This window comes from Haemorhous mexicanus, chromosome 3 (genome assembly GCF_027477595.1).
Source record: "Haemorhous mexicanus isolate bHaeMex1 chromosome 3, bHaeMex1.pri, whole genome shotgun sequence".
Classification (NCBI taxonomy): Eukaryota; Metazoa; Chordata; class Aves; order Passeriformes; family Fringillidae; genus Haemorhous; species Haemorhous mexicanus.
Window position 1 is genome coordinate 114,880,999 of NC_082343.1, and position 21,000 is coordinate 114,901,998.

Consider the following 21,000-nt stretch of genomic DNA (forward strand, 5'->3'; position numbering starts at 1 on the left):
GCGCCTGATTACGGGTCAGGAGATTGCAGGTTCGACTCCTGCCTGGCTCAACACTTTTAGCCCATGGAAACTCCTCCTGCTCCCTTTCTCAGCACCTTCCTTCTCCTGCCCATCATCCATCCTCCCTCAAGCTCCTCATGTCCTGTCCCACACTCCAAAAGGGGCAGGGATGGAGCCCACACCAGAGCCAGGGACACCACAGCAAATCCCACAGCGGAATGTAGGTGCCTCCTGAATTGCTGTCCCACAGCCAGGACAGAGCCAGCACTCCCAGGATGTCCTGGCACCTCATGTGCCCTGGTCCTCAGCCCACTCCAAGGCTCACCCTGGTCATGCTGCCCTTTGTCAGTGCCTTGCCAAGTTCTGCTCTGGAAGCAGTGCCCTGCTCACAGCTTTAATGTCACAAAATTATGTTCCTGTGATGACGATGTTGAAGAAATGGAAAAAAGCCTGGAAGGTTAAGGACCTCAGGAAGACAGCTGACCCTTGTCACCTCCATCACCAGTTTCATGATGATCCAGGCAGGACTTAAACCTGCAGACTCCTGATCCATACTTAGATGTGTTCATTGAGCAACTGGCCACAGCCTCTGATCCCACCTGCTGTCTTCACTCCAGGACCACCTGGATTTATTGGTGATTAAAGGGATATGGCAGGATCTCACCTTGCTCCCACCTGCCCATTCCATGTCAGCCTTGCCCTCCTCTCCTGTGGTCCCACAGGTTCCACCACCCAGGAGAGGAGATGCCTATACTGAGCTCCCAGCTCAGCTCAGCTGCTCTGGAGGGTTGGAGGGTGCATCTTGCTTTCCTATGAGATGTGTAGTTAAACTTCCCAGGCCATCTAGAACTTTCTGGAGGTGTGGTGCCCAGTGGAGGGGAAAGCTTAACCCAAGGTCACCTCCACTTGCTCCAGCCTGGTGACAGAGGGGTGGCCATTGAGCTGTAACAAGATCTTGCTCAATGGCCAATTGGTCTGGGCTACCCTACACATGGACATCTTCGACCTTCCTGGCCCAAGCCACAGACACAGTGAAGGTACAAAACAGTGATGACAGCACTACGAGTGTGCAAATATGGGATGAAGCAACAAAATAACATGGAATTGGGAATTTTATATCTAATAACAGTGATTTGTGTTGGAAATGATATGTGGCAGTCTCCAGTCCAGACTTCTGCTTAATTTATGACGTGCAGATCAGGACTGCATGCTCAGAATCTGAATGTCTCCAAGATTGTAGAGGCCACAGCCTCTCTGGGCTCCTCTCTTGGTGATTTAACATCTCACAGAGAATTTTTTTCACCAGTGCATCCAGTCAGAGCCTGCCCTGATGCAAGGGAAGTTTCGCTGTGCAGGAGGGGACAACACCAGAGAGAGGCAGGGCACCACGGGGGGGCAGGGCACCACGGGGGAAGATGTCCCCTGTCACCATCAATGTGACAGCCAGGCTGTGGGCAGGAAAACTGTGAGCCAGGCAGGAGTCGAACCTGCAATCTCCTGATCCGTAGTCAGGTGCATTGACCATTGTGCCACTGGCCCAGCCCTCATGGAGACTTGGGTGGGCTTTGGGACAGAATTAATCAAGTATAGAAAAAATAGATTTTAGGAGATCCCTGGGAAGCAGGGGGTCTAATCCCATTCAGAGCACAACAGTCTTTGACATCAGGTTGTAGTCAAACTTTAAATAACTCCAAGGATGGAAACTCCAAAGCTTCTTTGGGATTCTGAGACCATTACTGTCACATGCAGAACTTGGCGAGGCACTGACAAAGGGCAGCAGGACCAGGGTGAGCCTTGGAGGGGGCTGGGGACCAGGGCACACGAGGTGCCAGGACATCCTGGGAGTGCTGGCTCTGTCCTGGCTATGGGACAGCAGTTCAGGAGGCACCTGCATTCCCAGGAGGCACCTGCATTCCACTGTGGGATTTGCTGTGGTGTCCCTGGCTCTGGTGTGGGCTCCATCCCTGCCCCTTTTGGAGTGTGGGACAGGACATGAGGAGCTTGAGGGAGGATGGATGATGGGCAGGAGAAGGAAGGTGCTGAGAAAGGGAGCAGGAGGAGTTTCCATGGGCTAAAAGTGTTGAGCCAGGCAGGAGTCGAACCTGCAATCTCCTGATCCGTAGTCAGGCGTGTTGTCCATTGCACCACTGGCCCTGTCCCCTGGTCACCCCCAGGTCCCTGTCAGGCTGGCCGTGTCCTTCCTTCTGTGGAACAGCTTCTGCTCCCACCACAGAGACCCCAAAGCACACCCAGTTCAGCATGCAGCAGTGAAGGGTCCCCTGGAGCCCCAGCCCCTGACCCCAACCCGCTCAGTGCCTGGTCCTGGCCCTTTGCTTTGCCTTTGGATTGAGCTCAGCTGCTCTCTGTGCATGTCCTGTTGCAGGAATATGTCTGGGAGATGTTGTCATGGGTGAAACCAAAGTCAAGATAAATGGTGTTCCTCAGAGTCTACTTAACTACCAAAGAAATAATCTCTTCAAAGAAATCTATTATTTTGGTCTAGGGTGGTTTGCCTTTGGTAAACCCTTGGCTTTCCAGTCATTTTCACATCTTTCCTCCTCTTGGGCAGGGCTTTCTGAGGGATTGTTTCCATCGTATTCAGGCAGACCCCGAGCTGTGTTTGGCCAGACTAGAGTTTTCCAGATAGTCTTTCTTAATATTCTTGAAAAAAATCTTTCCATGTCATTTAATCAGAAACTTGTCCCTTTTTCCATAATCCTACACAGCATAATTTCTCTTGTTTCCCCTCCAGATACCCTCTGGACTGACCATACTACCCCATGTTACCCTGCCAGGCAAGCATGTCCAGGTCCTCCAGAAGTGACTGAGCCTGGAGTTTAAAAGTTTCCTGCATTTTTCCTGAGGAAAGCATTAACTCCTTCTTGTGCTAAATTATGGCCAATACCCGCCACAACACAACCTCCCTGTTTGCATCCTGACCCATAATTTCCATCCAGCACAGCTTCCTGCTCAAAGGAGAGCTCTGGGCATCATATTCCCCACATAGTCTAGTCCGTGCCCCTACATCCTGAACCCTGCTCCTCTGTCTTGGTTTGAACAGACAGGAGGCTGCTAAGAAAGGCAGGAGCCTTCCTTGAAATGGAAAATGCAAACCCCCTCCCTCTGAATTGTTATAATTTTGAAATGAAGGGGCTCTCAGGCAAAGATATGGGAATAGCAGTAACAGTTTTTTACTAGGAAAGCTAAAAACACAAATGCCATAGTCCAAAAAGAAAACAAACCACTGTCAGAGTCAGAATATGCCCTGACACCCTGTAGATCAGGGTGTTGGCAGCAGTCCCATTCCATGGTGGCTGCAGCCCTTCTGCAGTACCAGCTGTGGTTCTGTTGGAGCAGCGATCCTGTAGGAGGGTGGAGTTTTCCTCTGAAGGTCCAGTGGTGGCGTAGATGGGTCTGGTTTTCCACTGGGAATCCAGTGGAGAAGAAAGCTGCTCTTCTGGGAGCCCCTGCAAAAGGCTGCCTGTGGTGTTCCAAATGTCAGATTATATCCAGGTAGGAATGCTTGGCTCCTCCCTCTGGGTGGAACATCTCCCAGTTGGATGACGGAATTTTATCAACCATATAGTGACCCTCAAGGGCCATGAACAGCAGAGATCTCCTGGAGGGAGGATTGGTTGTGGAAGAGATTAAGAAAAACTGCCCAATGAACAGAAGATAACTGCCCCACCTCCAACAGATGGAAATAGAATACACAGCCCCAGCCTAAGACACCCTCCCACAGAGCAGCCCCCCAGAAAAGCAGAGGGGTGCCAGTGGTGCCCCAGACTGACCCCGGTGTGATTTGAACACACAACCTTCTGATCTGGAGTCAGACGCGCTGCCCTTGCGCCACGAGGTCAGGATGGAGAGGTCCTGGGGCCTGGGATTGGCCGCTGGGAATGTCCTTTCCATGGGGACCACCCTGGGGTGTCCCTGCACCCCGGGAGCAGGGCTGTGGCTATGGAGGGGCAGCCTGAGGGGAGGGTGGCTGCAGAGACCAGTCCAGGGTGCAGGATGAAGGTATGGGGTGGGATGAGGGGAACTGCAGGGTCAGTGAGGGCAGGAACCAGGCTCAGGGATGCTCCAAGGGAAGATGGTGGCTCGTGGGAGAGCACAGGACAGCCCAAGGTGGGTTTTGGCTGTGGACTCAGAAATGGTTTTGGCTGTGGACTCAGAAATTGTTTTGGTAGAGTGAAGTACCCATGGGCTCAGGCCAGTCACAGCTGCTGATGTCCTGCCCCAGCCACAGCCCTGTGCTGGCTGGCAGTGGCACCTGGAGCTCCTGCAAGGAGGGCAGGATGCTCCCTTGTCCCCAGTCCCACCACTGCAGGCAAGGTCCACCACCAGCTCCAGCTGCCCAGTCCTTTCCTCATGGGTGCTGGGGGCAAGGTGCCATGGAAAGCAGTATCAGTAAGGAGGAGAAGCCTTCCTGAGCCCTCTCTAGCTCCATTCCCAGCTTCATTCCCACCCCATGGAGACATGCTGGAGACAGCCTGCTGGGAGCCAGGGTGTCTGGAGAGGGGCAACACAGGCGGGGGCTGTGGCCAGCAGTGCAATGGGCAAAGCACCAGGAAACTCCTCCCTGGCTCAGTCTAATCCTGGTAAGAGCAGAGCTCTCAGTATTGCTACAGTTACAGAGATTTTTTAAAGTTATAGAAATGTTATAAAATGATATGAGGTTAGGAAAAATGAACTTCATAGTTAAACACTTACCCTGAATGTGACTCCCTCCAAAAATTCGATTCCTCTCTAAAATTTGATGCCTGAAACCAAATCCCATCCCTGCTGTCCAAACATATTAATAATCACCATGCATTTTCCCTGTGGATTACCAGTGCTGAGGATGGAGCAAAGAGGCATTTCCTCTTTCACCTTTTCACCAGAGCAAATTCTGTGCCGCGAAGTTCCTTCCTCCTCCAGCACCTTTTCCCACAAGAGGGAGCCAGGAACCAGCTCATGGGCTCCATGAGCTGTAAATCAGGCTGGAGATTGTTTTTGTTCAGTGAAGAATCCTCCATCCCAAGACCAGACTGGAAATTCAGCTTGTTTCCTTCCTGGAAATGAAGAGTTTTTTCCTCCACAGCACAAAGTTTTTGCCTATTCAACCCCAATGGTTGCTATTAGATTTTTCCCCCCATATTTTTCCCTGCTGACCACCCCCAGTGGCGCCTCTGCTGATCCATCCCACTCTGTCACTGGCTCCTCACAATGTTGGAAATAAAGTCAGGTCTTCAGCCAGTTCCAGGACCCCTTCAGCCCAACTGCAGTAAAATTTACATTGTTATAACACAAATCTTAAGTGCTTAAGATTAAGTGCTCTGGGAAAGCAGATGTTTCCCATAAATTTAGCGTCCCAGGTATTATTTTCAGAGCTGTGCCATGACTGAAAACTTCAAAATGAAAGCAAAGTCTTCCCCTCTCACAAAAACTCCCTTACTCAAAGGGATGTGAGTCCCAGGCCAGATCAGCAAAACCCTCCAGGGATGGGGACTTCACCACTGCCCTGGGCAGCTGTGCCAGGGCTGGACAGAGCTTTCTGTGAAGGAATTGTTCCTAATTTCCAATCTAAACCTCCCCTGGTGCAATTTGAGGTGATTCCTATTGCTCTGTCCCTTTTTTCTTGTGAGAAGATCCTGACCCACCCCCGGCTGTGCCCTCCTGTCAGGGAGTTGTGCAGAGCCAGAAGGTCCCCCCTGAGCCTCCTTTTCTACAGGCTGAGCCTCCCCAGCTCCCTCAGCAGCTTCTCACAAGAGATCCCTAGGCAAGGGGTAGAACTTCCACTGTGTGTGAGCATTGCTTTTGTGATCCATGTAAAACATGTCTCTGACCTGGAATAACCTGGGAAAGTAACCTGGGGAAGGAGGAGAACAAAAAAGAGCAAAGTGGCAGAGACATCAAGGCAGACTGAGATGGTCCTTGAATTTCAAAGAGCTGGGGTTTTTTTTCTGGGATAATTTCTCATCCTAATTTGAAGGGCACTGTGATTGTTTGAACACTTGTGATCTGATAGAGAGACCGTTCTGGAAATAATGGAGAGGGATTTTGAAAGTGAGATTACTGGGCAGTCACTCCTCTTCGTCCAGATTGTTAACACACTTATGGTTTTAAATTTGTACTTCACCTCCCATGGAAATAAAATTTTAAAAGGCAAACATTTCTAGTCCATCACTGCAGAACAAGACAATTTTTTTCTGATTTAAAAAATAATTGCTGAGAAAGCTCAGTGTCTGCTCCAATCTGACAAAGTACAACAACAGATCCTGTCTGAGAGCTGAGATGAATATCTCAGCTAGGATATCCTTGGATTCAGAGGGAACCTGAGCCAGCTGAAAGGTTCGTGTTGCAGCCTTTGTTTCATCCCTGTCCCTGGGGTACCTGGAAATGGACACAAACACCTCTCCTTCAGGACTGGATGGCACCTGCAAATCTGCAATGGAAAGCAAACAAAGAAAGCAGGGAGGCAGACAGAGAACAATGCACATGGCTGAGGGGAAGGTTTTATTGTTGATATCGAGGCTGCTGGGTCAGAACAACATCAATAAATACCTTGTACAGAAAGAGGCTGAAGTAAAGGATGGAGGGAGAACCTGAGCTGTCAGCTGCCACTTCCATGTGTCTGTTGATATCATCCAAACTCTGTACAGGCAAATGCTGAGGAAAACTCCTGAATCTCACTTGTCACGTGCTCTTTGTGCATCTGCAAAGTTGAAGGTGCTGCTGGTGACACCTGAAAACTGATAATCAGCACTTCATGTATCATAGAGACATGGAGTGGCAGAAGGGTTTGGGATGAATGGGATCTGAAAAATCATCTAATTCCAACCCCCCAACAAGGACAGGAAGACCTTCCACTAGACAAGATTTTCCTTTTTTTTTCACAGCACCTTTCACAGAAAAAAAATACAATTATCTTATATGCTTGTGAATGGAATTATCATTATCATTTATTTATTTATATTGGGAACAGATGTTGCATCACAGGACAAGCAGCAGGATCAGATATTCTCTGTTTTCCAGAGAAGCTGTGGCTGCCCCTGGATCCTTGGAAGTGTCCAAGGCCAGGTTGGACAGGGCTTGGAGCAACCTGGGATAGTGAAAACTGTCCCTGCCCATAGCAGGGAGTTGGACTGGATGATCTTTGATGTCCTTTCCTACCCAAACTATTCTATGATTCCATGATGATTCTATGATATTCCAGCTGCCTTCTCTGCCACCAAACAATGGCAAATTTCCTCCAGACAATCCATTACCAGCCACACTGACATTTCAAGTTAATGATGCTCTCTGGGTGGATCCCTATTGATAAGGGGCCCTCCCAGCAGCCTTCCCAGTGGTCAGGCAGGCAGGCACTGCTATTTGTCCCCTTGTTTTTCGTGCCCCTGAGCCATTGTTCAGGTTTAGCCACATGCAGAGGTCAGGCTGTACCTGCTGCCTTTCTCTGCCACCCCTGCCAAGGTTCCCCAGACAGACCCAGCTGTTCCCACTGCCCTATAAATGCAGAGTGCTCCCTCCTCCACTGCTCAAAAGTTCTGGCATTGTGCCCTGTCTCCACGCTGCAGCTGAGACCTTCCACCATGAAGCTCTTCTCCTGTCTCTTGGCTCTCCTGCTTTTCCTCCTCCAGGCTGTTCCAGGTAAGGGGCAAGCCCCACGCTGGGGTTTGCCTGTGCAGGAGGCACAGCTTGCTCGTGTGGTGGTGCAGAACATTCTCATCAGCTCCTTTTCTTAGAGCAGTTCCCTTTTTCTAAAAGCAAAAGTGAAAAGTTAACCTATGGTGAGCAGGTGTCACGCCAGGACCTCCCCACACAAGCTTCTGCCAGGTGTTGGGTCTTATGACTCTTTGAAATGTCTTTTGTGGCACTGTTGGATGGTGGCACCATGGAAATCACCTCCTCTTCTAACCCCTGGGTTAAAAATTGCCCCCTCTGTGTAGGTAGAAGAGAGCAGAGGTGTTCCCTGGTGTTGTTCAGGTTGAACTGCACCACTGACTTCAGCTGTCTGAATATCCTGGTTCCCCTTCCTCAGCCCTTCTGCTGCACTGACTCATCTTCTCATTGTGTTTTTATCCTACCTGTTCTTCCTGCTTAATAAAACTCCTCACCTTGGAGAAAGGCTTCCAGAGAAAGAAGGGACTGGGCAAACTGCTTGTTCCTGTTAATTGAGCCAGATCCTGCTTTGGGAGGGGGTTTAAAATTTTTTCTTCAGGGCATGTGGTGATCATGCTGTCCCTTGCATGTCTCTGCAGCAGTGCAGTCCCAGAACTCAGAAGCATCCAAGACTGGGCTGTCCCTTCCCGTTATATTGCCAGGATATGTTCAGAAAATTGCCATCAACCTCTATGTTTCACTCAAGTTGTACAAAAAACCTTTCTTTGAATGCTCTGAGGTCCCATGAGTCCCTCAAAACTTCTTGGTTTGAGGTTTCACAGACATAACCAGGGTCTGTGGGGTTTCAGCAGGAGAAAGACCATGCGAATGGACTGATCCTGCAGCACAACTGGAAATCCCATTCCACCTGTAGGTCTTGGCTTGGGGAATCCCATTCCCCCTGCAGGTCTTGGCTTGCCCAGGGACACCTCACGTTGTCTGGAATACCACGGCTACTGCTTCCACCTGAAATCCTGCCCGGAGCCCTTCGCTGCCTTTGGGACTTGCTATCGGCGCCGGAGGACCTGCTGCGTTGGTAGGTGTGGGGACCCTGCCCAGGAGGGCAAAATTTGGGGGAAAATGGCTGAACTCAGCCAAACAAACATTGCCTCCAAATCACAGAATCACAGAATGGGTTGGGTGGCAAGGGAGCTTAAAGATCATCCAGTTCCACCCCCTGCCATGGGCAGAGACACCTTCCACTGTCCCAGGTTGCTCCAAGCCCCATCCAGCCTGGTCTTGGACACTTCCAGGCACAGGGTCTAAGCCTTCTCTTTCCATGCACAAAGATGGACCTCTGTGTTCCTCCACTGACATCAGTGTGGAGCCTTTGGGGCTGGCCAAAATAACCCAAAGCTCCACGTCCAACTGGGGAAATAAAATAAAAGCTTTGGCCCACAGAGAGTCCTCGTTCCTTGGTAAATCTTCCTATAATTATCTGTTGGGGGACTGCTGTCTGCACCCTCCCTGCTGTGCTTAATAGGTGCCAACTGACCCTGTTATTTTATCTGAATCTTCCCAGAATTGCTTGGTCTTGGTGTTCCTCAATAATCCTCAGCATAAATCATTCATGAATATAACCTTTAAAAACAACTGTGCTAATCCTAAAGTTCCTCTGATCCAGCATCCTGGATCTGTCCATGGCCAGAAGTTGATATTTCCTTGCAGTTACTCTGTGTGTATAAAATGACCACAACCACATCATTACATTCCCTTATATATCATTCTGGCTTTTGTGAAACTGCAGCTCAGGATTTTTACATTTGGCATCCTTGTGTTTAAAAGTCCTTACTGGATTTTTCTCCCCCAGGTTAGGAATTCCATTTATTTTAAAACTTCATCTCTCACAATTTTATTCAGTGCAACCTACTTGAAATGTAGCCATTCTGCATCCATCTTTTTCATAGCTTTACAATATCCCTCCCTCATTAATTCTTTTCCAAGCTGGTGGGTCACAAATTCCTTCTTTTACAGAAGTGCTGTGATAAGCCCTGAAGTTCATCTTTGTGTCTTTGCTTTTGGAGACGCAGTAAACACAACTTCCCAACAACTTTGGTGTATGAGATGGTTTGGATGGCACTGTCAGGTTTCCTGGTTTGACTCAACCCCTCTGAATTGCAGACACGACATCCAACTTCCACCTCTGCCAGGATGAGGGGGGCCATTGTGTGCCCCCAGAAATCAGATGTCTGCAAGAGCAAGAAGGGCTCTGCCCTCGCAGGGGGTGGAAGTGCTGCACAGAAGTGTGACAAGGACCTCGTGGGACTGCAGAAAACCATGGGAATGAACAGCCAAGAAAACAAACAAGTTTTATTCCAAGTGTTGTAGACCTGCCTGCTGTTCTCAACATGCGAAGTGTGTAATTAACTAGAGGTGACATGTGTCTTTATATAAAGAGGGCAATAAATGATAAATAAACAGGTGTAACAGTCATTTATTTATGGAAAGAGGCAGAAGGTCTCTCTATTACACCCACATGCAGAATTACACAAAAATTCATTGTTGTATCCTTGGAAACCCCATCCCCTAATCCTTCTTACCAGCCTAATCTTATTTACCATGTTTGATTTTACACTTGGATGCTTTAGAGGACTGAGGACACAATCACAGAACCATTAAGGTTGAAAAAGATCTCCAAGGTCATCGAGTCCAACCTGTGACTGATCTCCATCTCCTCACCCAGCCCAGAGCACTGAGTGCCACATCCAGTCATTCCTTGGACACTTCAGGGAGCAGCTGAGGGAGCTGGAAAGGGGCTCAGCCTGGAGAAAAGGTGGCTCAGGGGGGACCTTGTGGCTCTGCACAACTCCCTGACAGGAGGGGACAGCCAGGGGGGTCAGGCTTTGCTGCCAGGGAACAGGCACAGGAGGAGAGGAAACGTCCTCAAGCTGTGCCAGGGGAGGGTCAGGTTGGACATCAGGAGGGATTTCTTCATGGAAAGGGTGGTCAGGCATTAAAACAGGGTGCCCAGGGCAGTGATGGAGTCCCCATCTCTGAGGGATTTAAAAGGCAGATAGCTGTGGCATTTGGGGACATGATTTAGTGGTGGCTTGGGAGAGCTGGGGAATGATTGGACTTGATAACCTTGAAGGCTTTTTCCAACCAAAATGACTCTATGATTTTAGTTACGTTGTTCTGTTTGGATTTTTTTTTTTTTTTTTTGGGAGAAAGGGGCTTTTAGTTTTACTCTTTAGCCTGCCACTTTAAGATGTGTTCACAGAGCAGTTTTATTGCCACATCTGAAGGGACAGCAAAGCACAGGGCCAGGCAGGGCAGCTGGAACATCACATTTTACAGCCAGAGCTGCACACTCACCACAGATTTACCACCATGGGGTGCACTGCTGAACTAACAGCTCTTCCACCAGCACTGTGTGCTCATCACACTCAGGAATGAAGCCTCCCAAATTCCTTGGAAGCCAAAGCTGGGGAAAAAAATAACACTCAGGTTTCAGCTGGAGAAAATATTCACACGAGCTCAGATTAAAAATTAATCACTCCCAGCCTGCATCCTTCTCCTCCTTGCAGATCCTCAGGACTCTTCCCTTGCAGGTTGCTTCCCTCCTCCCTGTCACTTCCAAGGGATTTTTGCTGGCTGCAGGTGAAGGGCAGAGGATGTCCCTGAGCTTCTTTTTTTTTCCCTCTCTATTCTACCAGCCCAAAAATGCCAGCTGCCAAGGAGAGGAATCAGGAAAGCCAGTAACCAGTGAACGTGAAAAAAGTCATCATTGTTTGGAGCAGCAGTGCTGGGTCAGAACGACATGAAAGGGTTTCTCAGCAGCAAATGTTACTCCTGGGACTGGAATATAACTAACTCCTGCCCTCCTCCCCTCTTCCAGGATGCCATCCAGCTTGCCAGCAGCACACTGAGGCTTCTGTGAAATGTCACTCCCAGCCCTGGGATTTTCCAGCAGAGCCAAAGGAATGGGGATCCTCATGCTTGTTTTCATATTCATCTCCCTGACCCAGCACGGTAAGACCAGGAAGGCCTGGGGTGGTGAACAGGATATCTGGGAATAGGGATAATCTTTCTTCACTGTGTGATAGGTACTGAGGAAAGAGGTTTTCTGGGTGAGGTACTTTGGGAAAATTCACTGTTTAATCCCTTGGGGGAATACAAAAACTGAGCAAGGAGGAGGCTGTGAAAATGAGGCACATCACTGAGTTAGGGGAAGCCCTAAAGGAGAAGCCCTGTGCTCTGGGAAAATGTTCCTGCCTTTTCTCAGGCTGCAGTTGCCTCCTTGGCAGGGAGAGGACAGCCCCTCTGACCTCCCATGCACAGTCTTTGCCAACATCCTGAAAAAAACAACTCCATGATAAAACATTCCTTAAGGGAGGTTGGCTCAGCAGCTTGGGATTTCTAACATGGATATCTGAACCTGTCCCTGGGATGGGGATCCTGGGTGTGCTCGAGGGGCCCAGGCTCTCTGTGTGCTCCCAGAGCTGGCTTGGCTGGCTGGGAACGTGGTGCCAGAAGGAACCCCACTAATTTTATCCATGAATTTGCTGCTCCCTTGTCCAGGAGATGCTCATGGACCAGACAGCTGTACCCAGGGAGGGGGCTTGTGCCGAGTGGGAAGCTGTGTTTCTGGTGAATACCTGGCTCACTACTGCTTTGAACCCGTCATTCTCTGCTGCAAAAATCTGTCACCTGCCACCACAGAGAGCTGAAGGTTTCCAGAGGAGCCACTGCAGCACGTGGAGAGCTGCAGGCTCCACTGGCACAGCAGGAGCAGCTGTGGGGAAGGAGATTTTGTGGTTTGTGTGGCTGTGGATTCACTCCTGGACTCCTGAACACTTTGGTTTTGCTGTAAGTTTTTAGGAAACACTGTGACAAGAAGAAACAGGGACCACTCATATCTGTGGCCCTTTTGGGATGCTGATTGTTATCTGACATGCCCAGGTGAAAAACTGCCTTTCTGCTTACCTGAAACCAATAAACCTGAGGTTTAACAAAGCAGCATGTGCCCACCTGTGAGTCAGCAATGCTTCCAGTGGTGGGATGGCACTGAGCAGGAGTGACTACAGCATTCCACACCACCCCAGAACACCAGGGGGACTCTGTGCCTTTATTTCCCTTCCCAGAGAAAACAGCTGCAATGGGGAAAGTCGTTTTGGCATCACTTTTGGGGCATAAGGCACCTGGTTTGACATAAAGGTGAGTGTAGTCTGTGCTTCTCAGGCAAGATCCACCCCCATCCACTTCTCCTTTCAAGGCTGTGCCGGGTTCTCAAGGCAGTCATGGAATCCCAGAATGGATTGGGTTGGAAGGGACATTAAAGATCATCTCATTGCCATGGGCAGGGACACCTTCCACTATCCCAGGGTGCTCCAAGCCCTCTCCAGCCTGGCCTTGGACACTTCCAGGGATCCAGTGGCAGCCACAGCTTCTCTGGGCAGCCTGTGCCAGGGCTTCACCACCCTCACAGGGAACATTTTTTTTCCCTAAATCCCAGGTTTATTTGTCTTAAACATGGTGGGGAGGGGAGGAGGGGATCTGAAAGCTGTGTCCCATTGCCCTGACAGGCTGCCCTCTCCACCCCTGGACTGCATTTCTGGTGCAACTCCTTTCCCTTTTGGTCACCCAGCCCCAAGGAAATCACTCTTTTTGTTCCTCACAGCTTTCTTCCTATGAGCTCCCTCAGCCTAAATTAATTTTCTGTCCAAATCCCCTCTCAGCCCTTCTGTGTCTTTTCAACACAAAATTTTGACACTTCCCTGCCTTTGTCAGCTCCTGGTCTCCCTTTCCAGGTAAAATATTTCTCTCTGGGTGAATCGTTTCTGTGAAAGCAAGGAAACAATGATGTAATCAGAGAGCTATGCCAACCAGCTGAGGCACTGGTCAGACAGAGCCAGGGAAAAGTCCTCCCTGGGAGATGAAATTCTTGCTCTGATGAATCAAACAGGAAAATTCCCACTGACCTCACCAGGGTCAGGCCCCACTGCCGGAGGGATGAGAACTCATTCATCCAAGAGTCTCCATTCACTGATGAGCAGCCCAGTTACTCTCCTCGAGTCATCACTGGGACTCCAGTGATGCCAGTGCTCCCCTGGAGATCCCCTGCAGCTTCATGAACCCTCAGGAGAGCCAGATAACCCAGAGCAGGCTGTTGGCTTGGGAGCTGATTCTGAAAAGAGGGACAGGGCTGAATCCAGAGCCAAATTCCTGCCCATGTCCAGCCCGTGCCTCTGACGCACGCGGATGTACGAGGACAGCACGGGGAGGGCTTTGAATAAAGGCAGCTCTCCAAATCAAACTGTTTATTTCTCACATTCATCCACAGGGCTCATTGTTCCTGCCCCTCATCTGGGACTGCTCAGCCATCCTGGTTACAGCCTGGTTTCCCAGGAAAGTGAGGAGTGGGCTCTTGCAGCTCACCTTGCACATCTCCCTCATAGTCACTGGGCATCCTGCCCCTGATAGGCTTCAGGCCAGTCCACCAGGAAAGGTGGAAATGCTCACTTTATAGGGAATATTGTCCCTCTGGCACTAATGGGCATGCTCACAGGCATGTCTCACTCTCCCACTGCTGTGTGTTCCCTTGTTTGCTGATCTGGATTGAAATAACCTTGAAAAAACCCCAAACCACAACCCAACAACAACCAAAAATTAAACAAAAATCCATCATTATTTCTGCCTAATGAATAAGATGAACTGAATTCCCTTCCAGTCCCACAGAGAGGGAGGAGAGAGAAAGCACCAAGGACAGGGTGGATGGTGGAGAATGGCACTTCCAGACCATATAAAACTGTTTCTTGATGTGGCTTCTTTACCCCTGAACTCACCTGGGCAAAGCAGTCAGCTCAGCTCATGTATCACTATATGACATGAAACAACATGACCAGGACACACTGCTGTTTTTAAGGTAAAAAGGGGAAGTTTATTTTCTGACTCCAACATTCATAGATTTCCAAAAGTGACAGTGGATTGGAGGGTGAAAGTGCCACCTCTCCAATGACACTGGACAAACCAGCAGTCCATCAGATTTCTCCTCCTCCATAAAAGAATGCAAAACAATAAGTTATTTACAGAAAGTGTGTGAGAAAGTTCATTACAAGAATGTAAACATCAGAAGGCTTAGAAAATCTTAAAAAATCAGGGTGACAGGGAGTTGCTTGAACAGCAGCATGAGCTGCTTTGGTGTAAGTGTATGGCAGGGAATGCTGCTCAGATTAATTAAACCCTAGATGGAATACCCTGTAACCCTGGGGAGGAGGAAGAATCACAAAATCATCACAGAATCCCAGGATGGTTTGGGTTGGAAGAGACATTAAAGATCATCCAGTTCCAACACCTGCCCATGGGCAGGTGAAAGCCAAATGAAGAAGAGGATTTTGGTGGGAAATTCTTTATTGAGCCTTGAACTCCAACTGTCTGTACCTGATAGAGCTCAGAAAGCTACAAATAGGGGTTCTTGAGAGCTACCTCAGCAGACCTATACCTAAAGGGTATGCAAAAATCATCCAGACATCTTGGGATGTTTATTTGGGATCTCTGCAGCCATGCAGACAGCCAGGATAGAGCTCCACCCTCATGCCAGGTCTGTCAGGCAGCACAACCCTCCTGCATAACTGTGGATTTCAGTCCATGAAAGCATGGCATGGATTCCCTCAGCAGGATTTGTTTGCTGTTCCCAGGCAACAAGCCAGTGTTTGTTTGGCAGAGAGTGCCAAATCCTCCTCTTCTGCCCTAAAAAATGTCACTGTGATGTGCAGTCAGGAGCAGGATGGTGCTGGATGGGCTCCTGCCTGGGGAAGCTGAGGTGCCACAGCCGTGGGCAGCCCTTGGATCCAGGCTGCCCCTTACATCCCTGGCAATCCCACACAAACCAGTGCAACCCCCTGGATCTTCCTTCACCCCTACATAAGAAAAAAGGGATCACATTCCAACATTCCACCTGCTCACTGGAGCTCTTCCCAATCCTGTGGGGTGAAAGGAATCACCTCAGCACAGCCCAGCTCCAGGGTGTGCTGGGGAGATAAAACAGGCCAGGATTCTGAGGCTGTACCTACACGAGTAAATCAAATCATGGGAGGCTCAGAAGTTAGTGTCTGCTCAAATGTGCTGCCAGAAAATGAACTGTTTTCCACGCTGTTCCTTGGTGCAGTTTGGAGGTGGGCACGTGCCAGGAATGATCCATAATTCACACCTGGATGTGGCCCTGCACTGGAAAGGAGAAGTTAATTGCACAAGGTGTGCTCTGACCATTTTCTGTGGGGCAAATCCATCATTTCTTGCTGTGTCCAGCTCTGGGGGCCTCTTCTTAAGACAGACATGGATCTGTTGAAGAGAGTTCTGAGAAGGCCATGAAGAGTGGTCTGGAATGAGAGCCATGGAGGGTTTCTGTACTAGGGCTGAGCCCAGAGTCCATGATCATTTCTTCACAGGTTGAATTGCAGGGCTCTATCAGTGCTCGATTGTTTGGCAAAATGCTGTCAGTAGGATTGGGAGTAGGAGGTGGCATCTCAAGCTGGCAGAAGGGTTTATTCACCCCAGGAATTGCTTCTGCTGGCAAAAACTTATCCCAGGATGCATTTAAAAATCAGCCTGCTCAGGTCCTGGCCTGAAGGCAATGAAGTCAGTGGAAACATCCCTCCCATTTGGGGCCAGAGAGCAGATATAGATTGATTCGAGTCCTCCCAGCCCCAAAACCTCTCAAGCACCCAGGAGTCGATTCCTGTGCCACGTGTCTGAGCACAGATCAGCCTTTGTGCATGGTGAGCTCTGAAAAAAGACATCTGCTGGCAGGTTGGGAAGCAGGGGAGGGTGGGAGGCTGCTGGGCCAGCCCCAGTGGGCTCACCAGAGGCTGAGGCCAACACAGCAGCAGGACCATGCCAAGGGGAGCCAGACCAGCTGTTGTACAAGCAGTTGCTCAAGGGACAGAGATTTCCTGCCCCTGATTTCGGGAGGAAATCTGTTTTTTGTTGGTGCTGTATAGTCCTGGATCTCTTTCCCAAGGCACGTTCTGCAGCTCAACCCAAGTACCACAGCTGCAGAGCTGGGATTTGTAGTGGTGTGGAGGATGCAGCCTGGTCCCCATGGAGCCTGCAGCATCCAAACAGCTCCAGGCACAAATCACCCTCTGCAGTGGTGCTGCTCCCAGAATGGGAGAGCAGCTGAGCTGGAGACAAACACCTGGAGTTTTGCCATCTGTCACTGAGAACACCATGGCCAGGTGGTACCCTGGCTCTGTGCTCCACATCCTCTCTGGAGAACACCAAGCCACCTGCACTCACATGTTCAGACACTTCAGGTCACACACTCAGAGCAGGACACTCACAGGAGCATCCACACGTTCCTTCCTGCCTGGACTGTAGCTCAAGGACTGCAGCTCAAGGACTGCTGTCTCCTTTCTGCTGGATAAGCTCTGCCCAAATTCTTTGCTTTGGAAGTTCTTCCCTCTGAGGGTGGGGAGGCCCTGGCACAAGTTGTCCAGAGCAGCTGTGGCTGCCCCATCCCTGGAAATGTTCAAGGCCAGGTTGGACAGGGCTTGGATCAACCTGGGATAGTGGAAGGTGTCCCTGCCCATGGCAGGGGGTGGAACTGGATGATTTCTAATGTCCTTTCCAATCCAAACCATTCCATGATTCCATAATTCCAGGAAATCCCGCTGTACCATCTCTCAAACTGGAGATGCCAATCCTCAGAGGTACAGGGTGGCTATTGTCTTCCACCCAGGCAGGGCACCAACACTTTTGCAGAGGTTCACACACATCCTTGCATCCAGCTCTCTCCCAGGTGGGTTTCCAGGTCCATCTCCCTTCCCAGGCTGTGCGTGGCCAGTTTGCAGCTCACCCTGGTTAAGAGCTCGGTGCTCCCTACTCCAAAGTCCAGCTGGTGAAGGCCCCTTTATCTGCACTGTTTGATGAAGGTGATCCTTGTTCTGTTCAAGCAGCCTGAAGGACATGGGGTTTGCATTTTCCAGCACCCCCTGGCACCCAGCCTGCAAAGAAAAATCCATTGAGGCGACTTCTGAAAGGAAAAGGGAAGACTTGGTGATGGCCTCTGCTGCATCACCACTGTAAGAAAAACCTTTATAAAGTTTCTATTTCCTCATCCTCCATTTGTTGTTGGCTGGGGGACATTCCTGATCATTGTTTGCTTTGTGTTGTTTTCCCAAGTTGAAATGCAGGTCTCACCTCTACTGATTTCCTGGAACTGACCTGGAGAACTGGTACAAACCTGAGAGCCTGCCAGGATCCCTGGGAGAGCTGTAATCCACCTACTTTCCTGATGCCCCTGAGTACTGCAGGGAGATATCCCAGCTTTCCCATTGAATGAGTACATAAATGAATAAAATATTAAATTGCCATTTTTTCATGGCAGTTGTAAACAAAACCTTGGCAAGCATCCTCTCTGCAGCCTGGAAGTTGGGAAATTGAAGCAGATCCATGATTTTTTTAAGGATCCCATTATTTTCAAGCCAGCTTTGTGTGTTGGGGAGTGCCGAGGAGGGGACTCTGGATTTTTTCATGCTTGACTGTGTCAGTGCTAAATACAGAGAGTGAGAGCTGGAAATATAAAAAAAAAAAAAAAAAAAAAACAAAACCAAACCAAAACCCAACACTCTGATACTGCAAACACTTGGACTGGATTTTAACATCACATGCTCGAGCCTACAAACACAGAGCCAGACTGGGTCAGTCCCAACATCCTGTCTCCAGCAGCAAGCAGTAGCAGACTCCCCAGTGCTCAGTGTAATTGCCAACAAAACCCTGATTTCTCCCCCACTTTTTAGTCTTTTCCATCTATTTTTTTTCCTTTATTTCCCCTTTATACTTTCTGTCTGTAACACAATGTGACTGAGAGCAGGCACACTCCGTGCAACTGTTTGCCATCATGTTGAAATGCACCTGAGATTGACAAAGTTCCCTCCACTCCAGGAAAATTACACAACCCCCCTGGCCTCTATAAATCCAGAATTTCCCTCTTATTCCTCTCTTTAGGGCCCTTCACTCCTCCTCGGGGTGGAACCTCCACCCACACCAAGCCATGAGGGTTCTCCAGCTGCTCTTTGCAGTCCTTGTCATTCTCCTCCTCCAGGGCGCTCCGGGTAAGGACAGAATTCTCACAGGGCTTCCTGCAGGACTGTGGAGAGACAAAAGGCAGGTTCCTACCCTTCTGGGGTAGAAGAGGACAAGACAGGGCCCCCAAGTCTAGGCTGACCTAACTCGTGCTTCCAAGGAAAAAATTTCTCCTGGGATGGTGTCCATGAAGTTCCTGCATGCAGCTGTCCTGAGTTCATAAGTTGTGCATCCCCTCCTCTCTAAGCCCTCAAAACTCACCCAGAAATGCTGAGCCTAAGCCAGGAGCCTGAGCTTTGCTCCTGACCAGGGTAAAAGCCTCATCCTCCACCAAACAAGGAGAATCCCATTAAATTCTCCATGAGTGGAATACAGATGTGGCAAATGCAGGAAGATGCACATGTTACCAGAAGGATCTGCTCTGGTAAGATCCCACCTGCAAAGCTGCCTCCAGCTTTGGGATCCCCAGCATCAGAAGCTGGTGGAACAAGTCCAGAGGAGGCCACGGAGATGCTCCCAGGGCTGGATCTGCTCTACTCTGGAGCCAGGCTGGGAGAGCTGGAGAAGAGAAGGATCCAGGGAGAACTTAGAGCCCCTTCCAGTGCCTAAAGGGGCTTCAGGAGAGCTGGAGAAGGACTTGGGATGAGGGATGGAAGGACAGGACAAGGGGGAATGGTCTTAAGCTGAAGTAGGGTAGGTGTAAATTAGATATTGGGAGGGAATTCTTGGCTGTGAGGGTGGGGAGGCCCTGGCACAGGTTTCACAGAGAAGCTGTGGCTGCCCCATCCCTGGAAGTGTCCAAGGCCAGGTTGGACGGGGCTTGGATCAACCTGGGATAGTGGAAGATGTCCCTGCCCATGGCAGGAAGTTGGAAGTAGATGGTCTTTAATGTCCATTCCAACACAAATCATTCTGTGTATCTTTGATTCTATAAAATCAAAGCTATCTTTCAGGGGGGAAAGAAGAGGGAAAGGCAGATGGTTGACCTTTTTTTGTTTGTTTTCTTCTGGGATTCTGGTTTGATAGAAATTTATTCCTTGGCTTGGCATTTTTGCTGTCTGCTTGTATACACATGTCAGAGATTTGGGTTTCATTCAGGTGTAAGGTCACTATGATGTTAGCAGGACTTTGGTGATATCATGTTTGCAGAAAGCAAACCTGATTACCAAGAAGAGGAGATTTACTTGCTTAGCCTGTTTATCTTGTCATTTCTTTAACTGAAGTCCTGGGGACAACAAAGGGAAGGAGAAGGGTTTGCCCACTCCACTGGTGGTGGACCCTCCAGAACCCCCAAACTTGGTGTTTCTGCTGTGTCTAAAGAGAAGCAGCACATGCCTTTTTAATCAAAACAGCAAAGATTTGAAAAACCCAAGCAAACAAAAACTCCTAAACACCAAGAAGCTAAGAAAATCTCCAAACTAAACAACAGGTAAAACAACTGTTCCAAGAGGCACTTCTCCGTCTTTCGATGCTGTCCAGCCTCACCTAATTCATCCAGCTTAACACAGCCAACCCAAACCTGGCTGTCTCACCCAGGCCAGTCTTTAGGAGACTCCCAATGCTTGCTGGATGGAGAAGCTCCTCCCAAGCACATCTGATCCTCACCATGGAACCAGCTGAATTTCCGCGCTGCCCTCTGAGAGCATCCCATTGCTCAGCCACCAACACCAGTGGAGTTCCCAGTAGGTTTTAGGGTTCTGAGTAGTTTCCAGCTCTCCTCACCAGGTCTCCTGTCCTTTTTCCCCAGCAGCCAGAGGCCTTTCAGACACCCAGCAGTGCAGAAACAACCGTGGCCACTGCCGGAGGCTCTGCTTCCACATGGAGCGCTGGGAAGGGAGCTGCAGCAACGGCCGCCTGCGCTGCTGCCGGTGACAGCAGCCACACCAGGGTGCTGTGACAGCCCCAGGAGAGCCAGCCCAGTGATTCTGCAGCCAGAACTGTACTCAGAACCTGCCCTCAGACACCTCTGTGCCTCCCCGTTGCAGCTTGGTTTGTCTGCCACCAATAAACGTCTGGGTTTTCTGTGTCCTGCTGGGTCCGTGCTTCCCCCTCAGATGGACCACCCTGCCTGGCACTCGGGGGTTGATGGTGCTGGGGGTGCACTGGGGGATCCAAATCGTCTGCACAAAGGTGGCAGATGTGGGGTAGGAGCAAAGGGTGTCCTTCCAGAGTGGCAGCAAGAGAGGGATCTGCTGGGCTGGTCCAAGCAGTTCTGAAACCTCTCTTTGGACCCATTCCTCCACCTCTGTCTCAGTCACTGCCTTTAACAACCTCAATTTCTATCTCTGTTCAAAAGAGACCATGGCAGGATTCATCCTCCTCAAGGAGATG

At 49.8% G+C, this 21,000-nt stretch overlaps 3 protein-coding genes and 3 non-coding genes across 6 annotated transcripts; 3 read left to right on the top strand and 3 right to left on the bottom strand.

Annotated features, from left to right (window-relative positions):
- Positions 1–1,466: 1,466 nt before the first annotated feature.
- On the bottom strand, positions 1,467–1,539 carry TRNAR-ACG (transfer RNA arginine (anticodon ACG)). Its single transcript has one exon. It is a non-coding gene; the product is annotated as a tRNA-Arg (tRNA).
- A 542-nt stretch (positions 1,540–2,081) lies between these two features.
- On the bottom strand, positions 2,082–2,154 carry TRNAR-ACG (transfer RNA arginine (anticodon ACG)). The gene has a single exon. It is a non-coding gene; the product is annotated as a tRNA-Arg (tRNA).
- A 1,633-nt stretch (positions 2,155–3,787) lies between these two features.
- TRNAW-CCA (transfer RNA tryptophan (anticodon CCA)) lies at positions 3,788–3,859 on the bottom strand. The gene has a single exon. It is a non-coding gene; the product is annotated as a tRNA-Trp (tRNA).
- Positions 3,860–7,574: 3,715 nt separating this feature from the next.
- LOC132325880 (gallinacin-11-like) lies at positions 7,575–9,893 on the top strand. The gene is made up of 3 exons (XM_059843434.1): positions 7,575–7,632; positions 8,552–8,680; positions 9,766–9,893. Exons 1-3 carry the CDS (start codon positions 7,575–7,577, stop codon positions 9,891–9,893), a joined length of 315 nt encoding a protein of 104 aa, XP_059699417.1.
- Positions 9,894–11,169: 1,276 nt separating this feature from the next.
- On the top strand, positions 11,170–12,600 carry LOC132325881 (gallinacin-12-like). Its single transcript, XM_059843435.1, has 2 exons — positions 11,170–11,616; positions 12,166–12,600. Exons 1-2 carry the CDS (start codon positions 11,526–11,528, stop codon positions 12,312–12,314), a joined length of 240 nt encoding a protein of 79 aa, XP_059699418.1. The 5' UTR covers positions 11,170–11,525; the 3' UTR covers positions 12,315–12,600.
- A 5,991-nt stretch (positions 12,601–18,591) lies between these two features.
- On the top strand, positions 18,592–20,696 carry LOC132325882 (gallinacin-13-like). Its single transcript, XM_059843436.1, has 2 exons — positions 18,592–18,698; positions 20,420–20,696. The coding sequence occupies exons 1-2, from the start codon at positions 18,638–18,640 to the stop codon at positions 20,539–20,541; spliced, it is 183 nt and encodes a 60-aa protein (XP_059699419.1). The 5' UTR covers positions 18,592–18,637; the 3' UTR covers positions 20,542–20,696.
- Positions 20,697–21,000: the final 304 nt, after the last annotated feature.

Bases quoted from the DNA above. Each gene is read 5' to 3' on its own strand.
- LOC132325880 (XM_059843434.1), top strand. From the start codon at position 7,575: ATGAAGCTCTTCTCCTGTCTCTTGGCTCTCCTGCTTTTCCTCCTCCAG. The intron at 7,633-8,551 runs GTAAGGGGCAAG...TTCCCCCTGCAG, and splicing joins CCTCCTCCAGGCTGTTCCAG to GTCTTGGCTTGCCCAGGGAC. The intron at 8,681-9,765 runs GTAGGTGTGGGG...TCTGAATTGCAG, and splicing joins CCGGAGGACCTGCTGCGTTG to ACACGACATCCAACTTCCAC.
- LOC132325881 (XM_059843435.1), top strand. From the start codon at position 11,526: ATGTCACTCCCAGCCCTGGGATTTTCCAGCAGAGCCAAAGGAATGGGG. The intron at 11,617-12,165 runs GTAAGACCAGGA...TCCCTTGTCCAG, and splicing joins CATCTCCCTGACCCAGCACG to GAGATGCTCATGGACCAGAC.
- LOC132325882 (XM_059843436.1), top strand. From the start codon at position 18,638: ATGAGGGTTCTCCAGCTGCTCTTTGCAGTCCTTGTCATTCTCCTCCTC. The intron at 18,699-20,419 runs GTAAGGACAGAA...TTTCCCCAGCAG, and splicing joins CCTCCTCCAGGGCGCTCCGG to CCAGAGGCCTTTCAGACACC.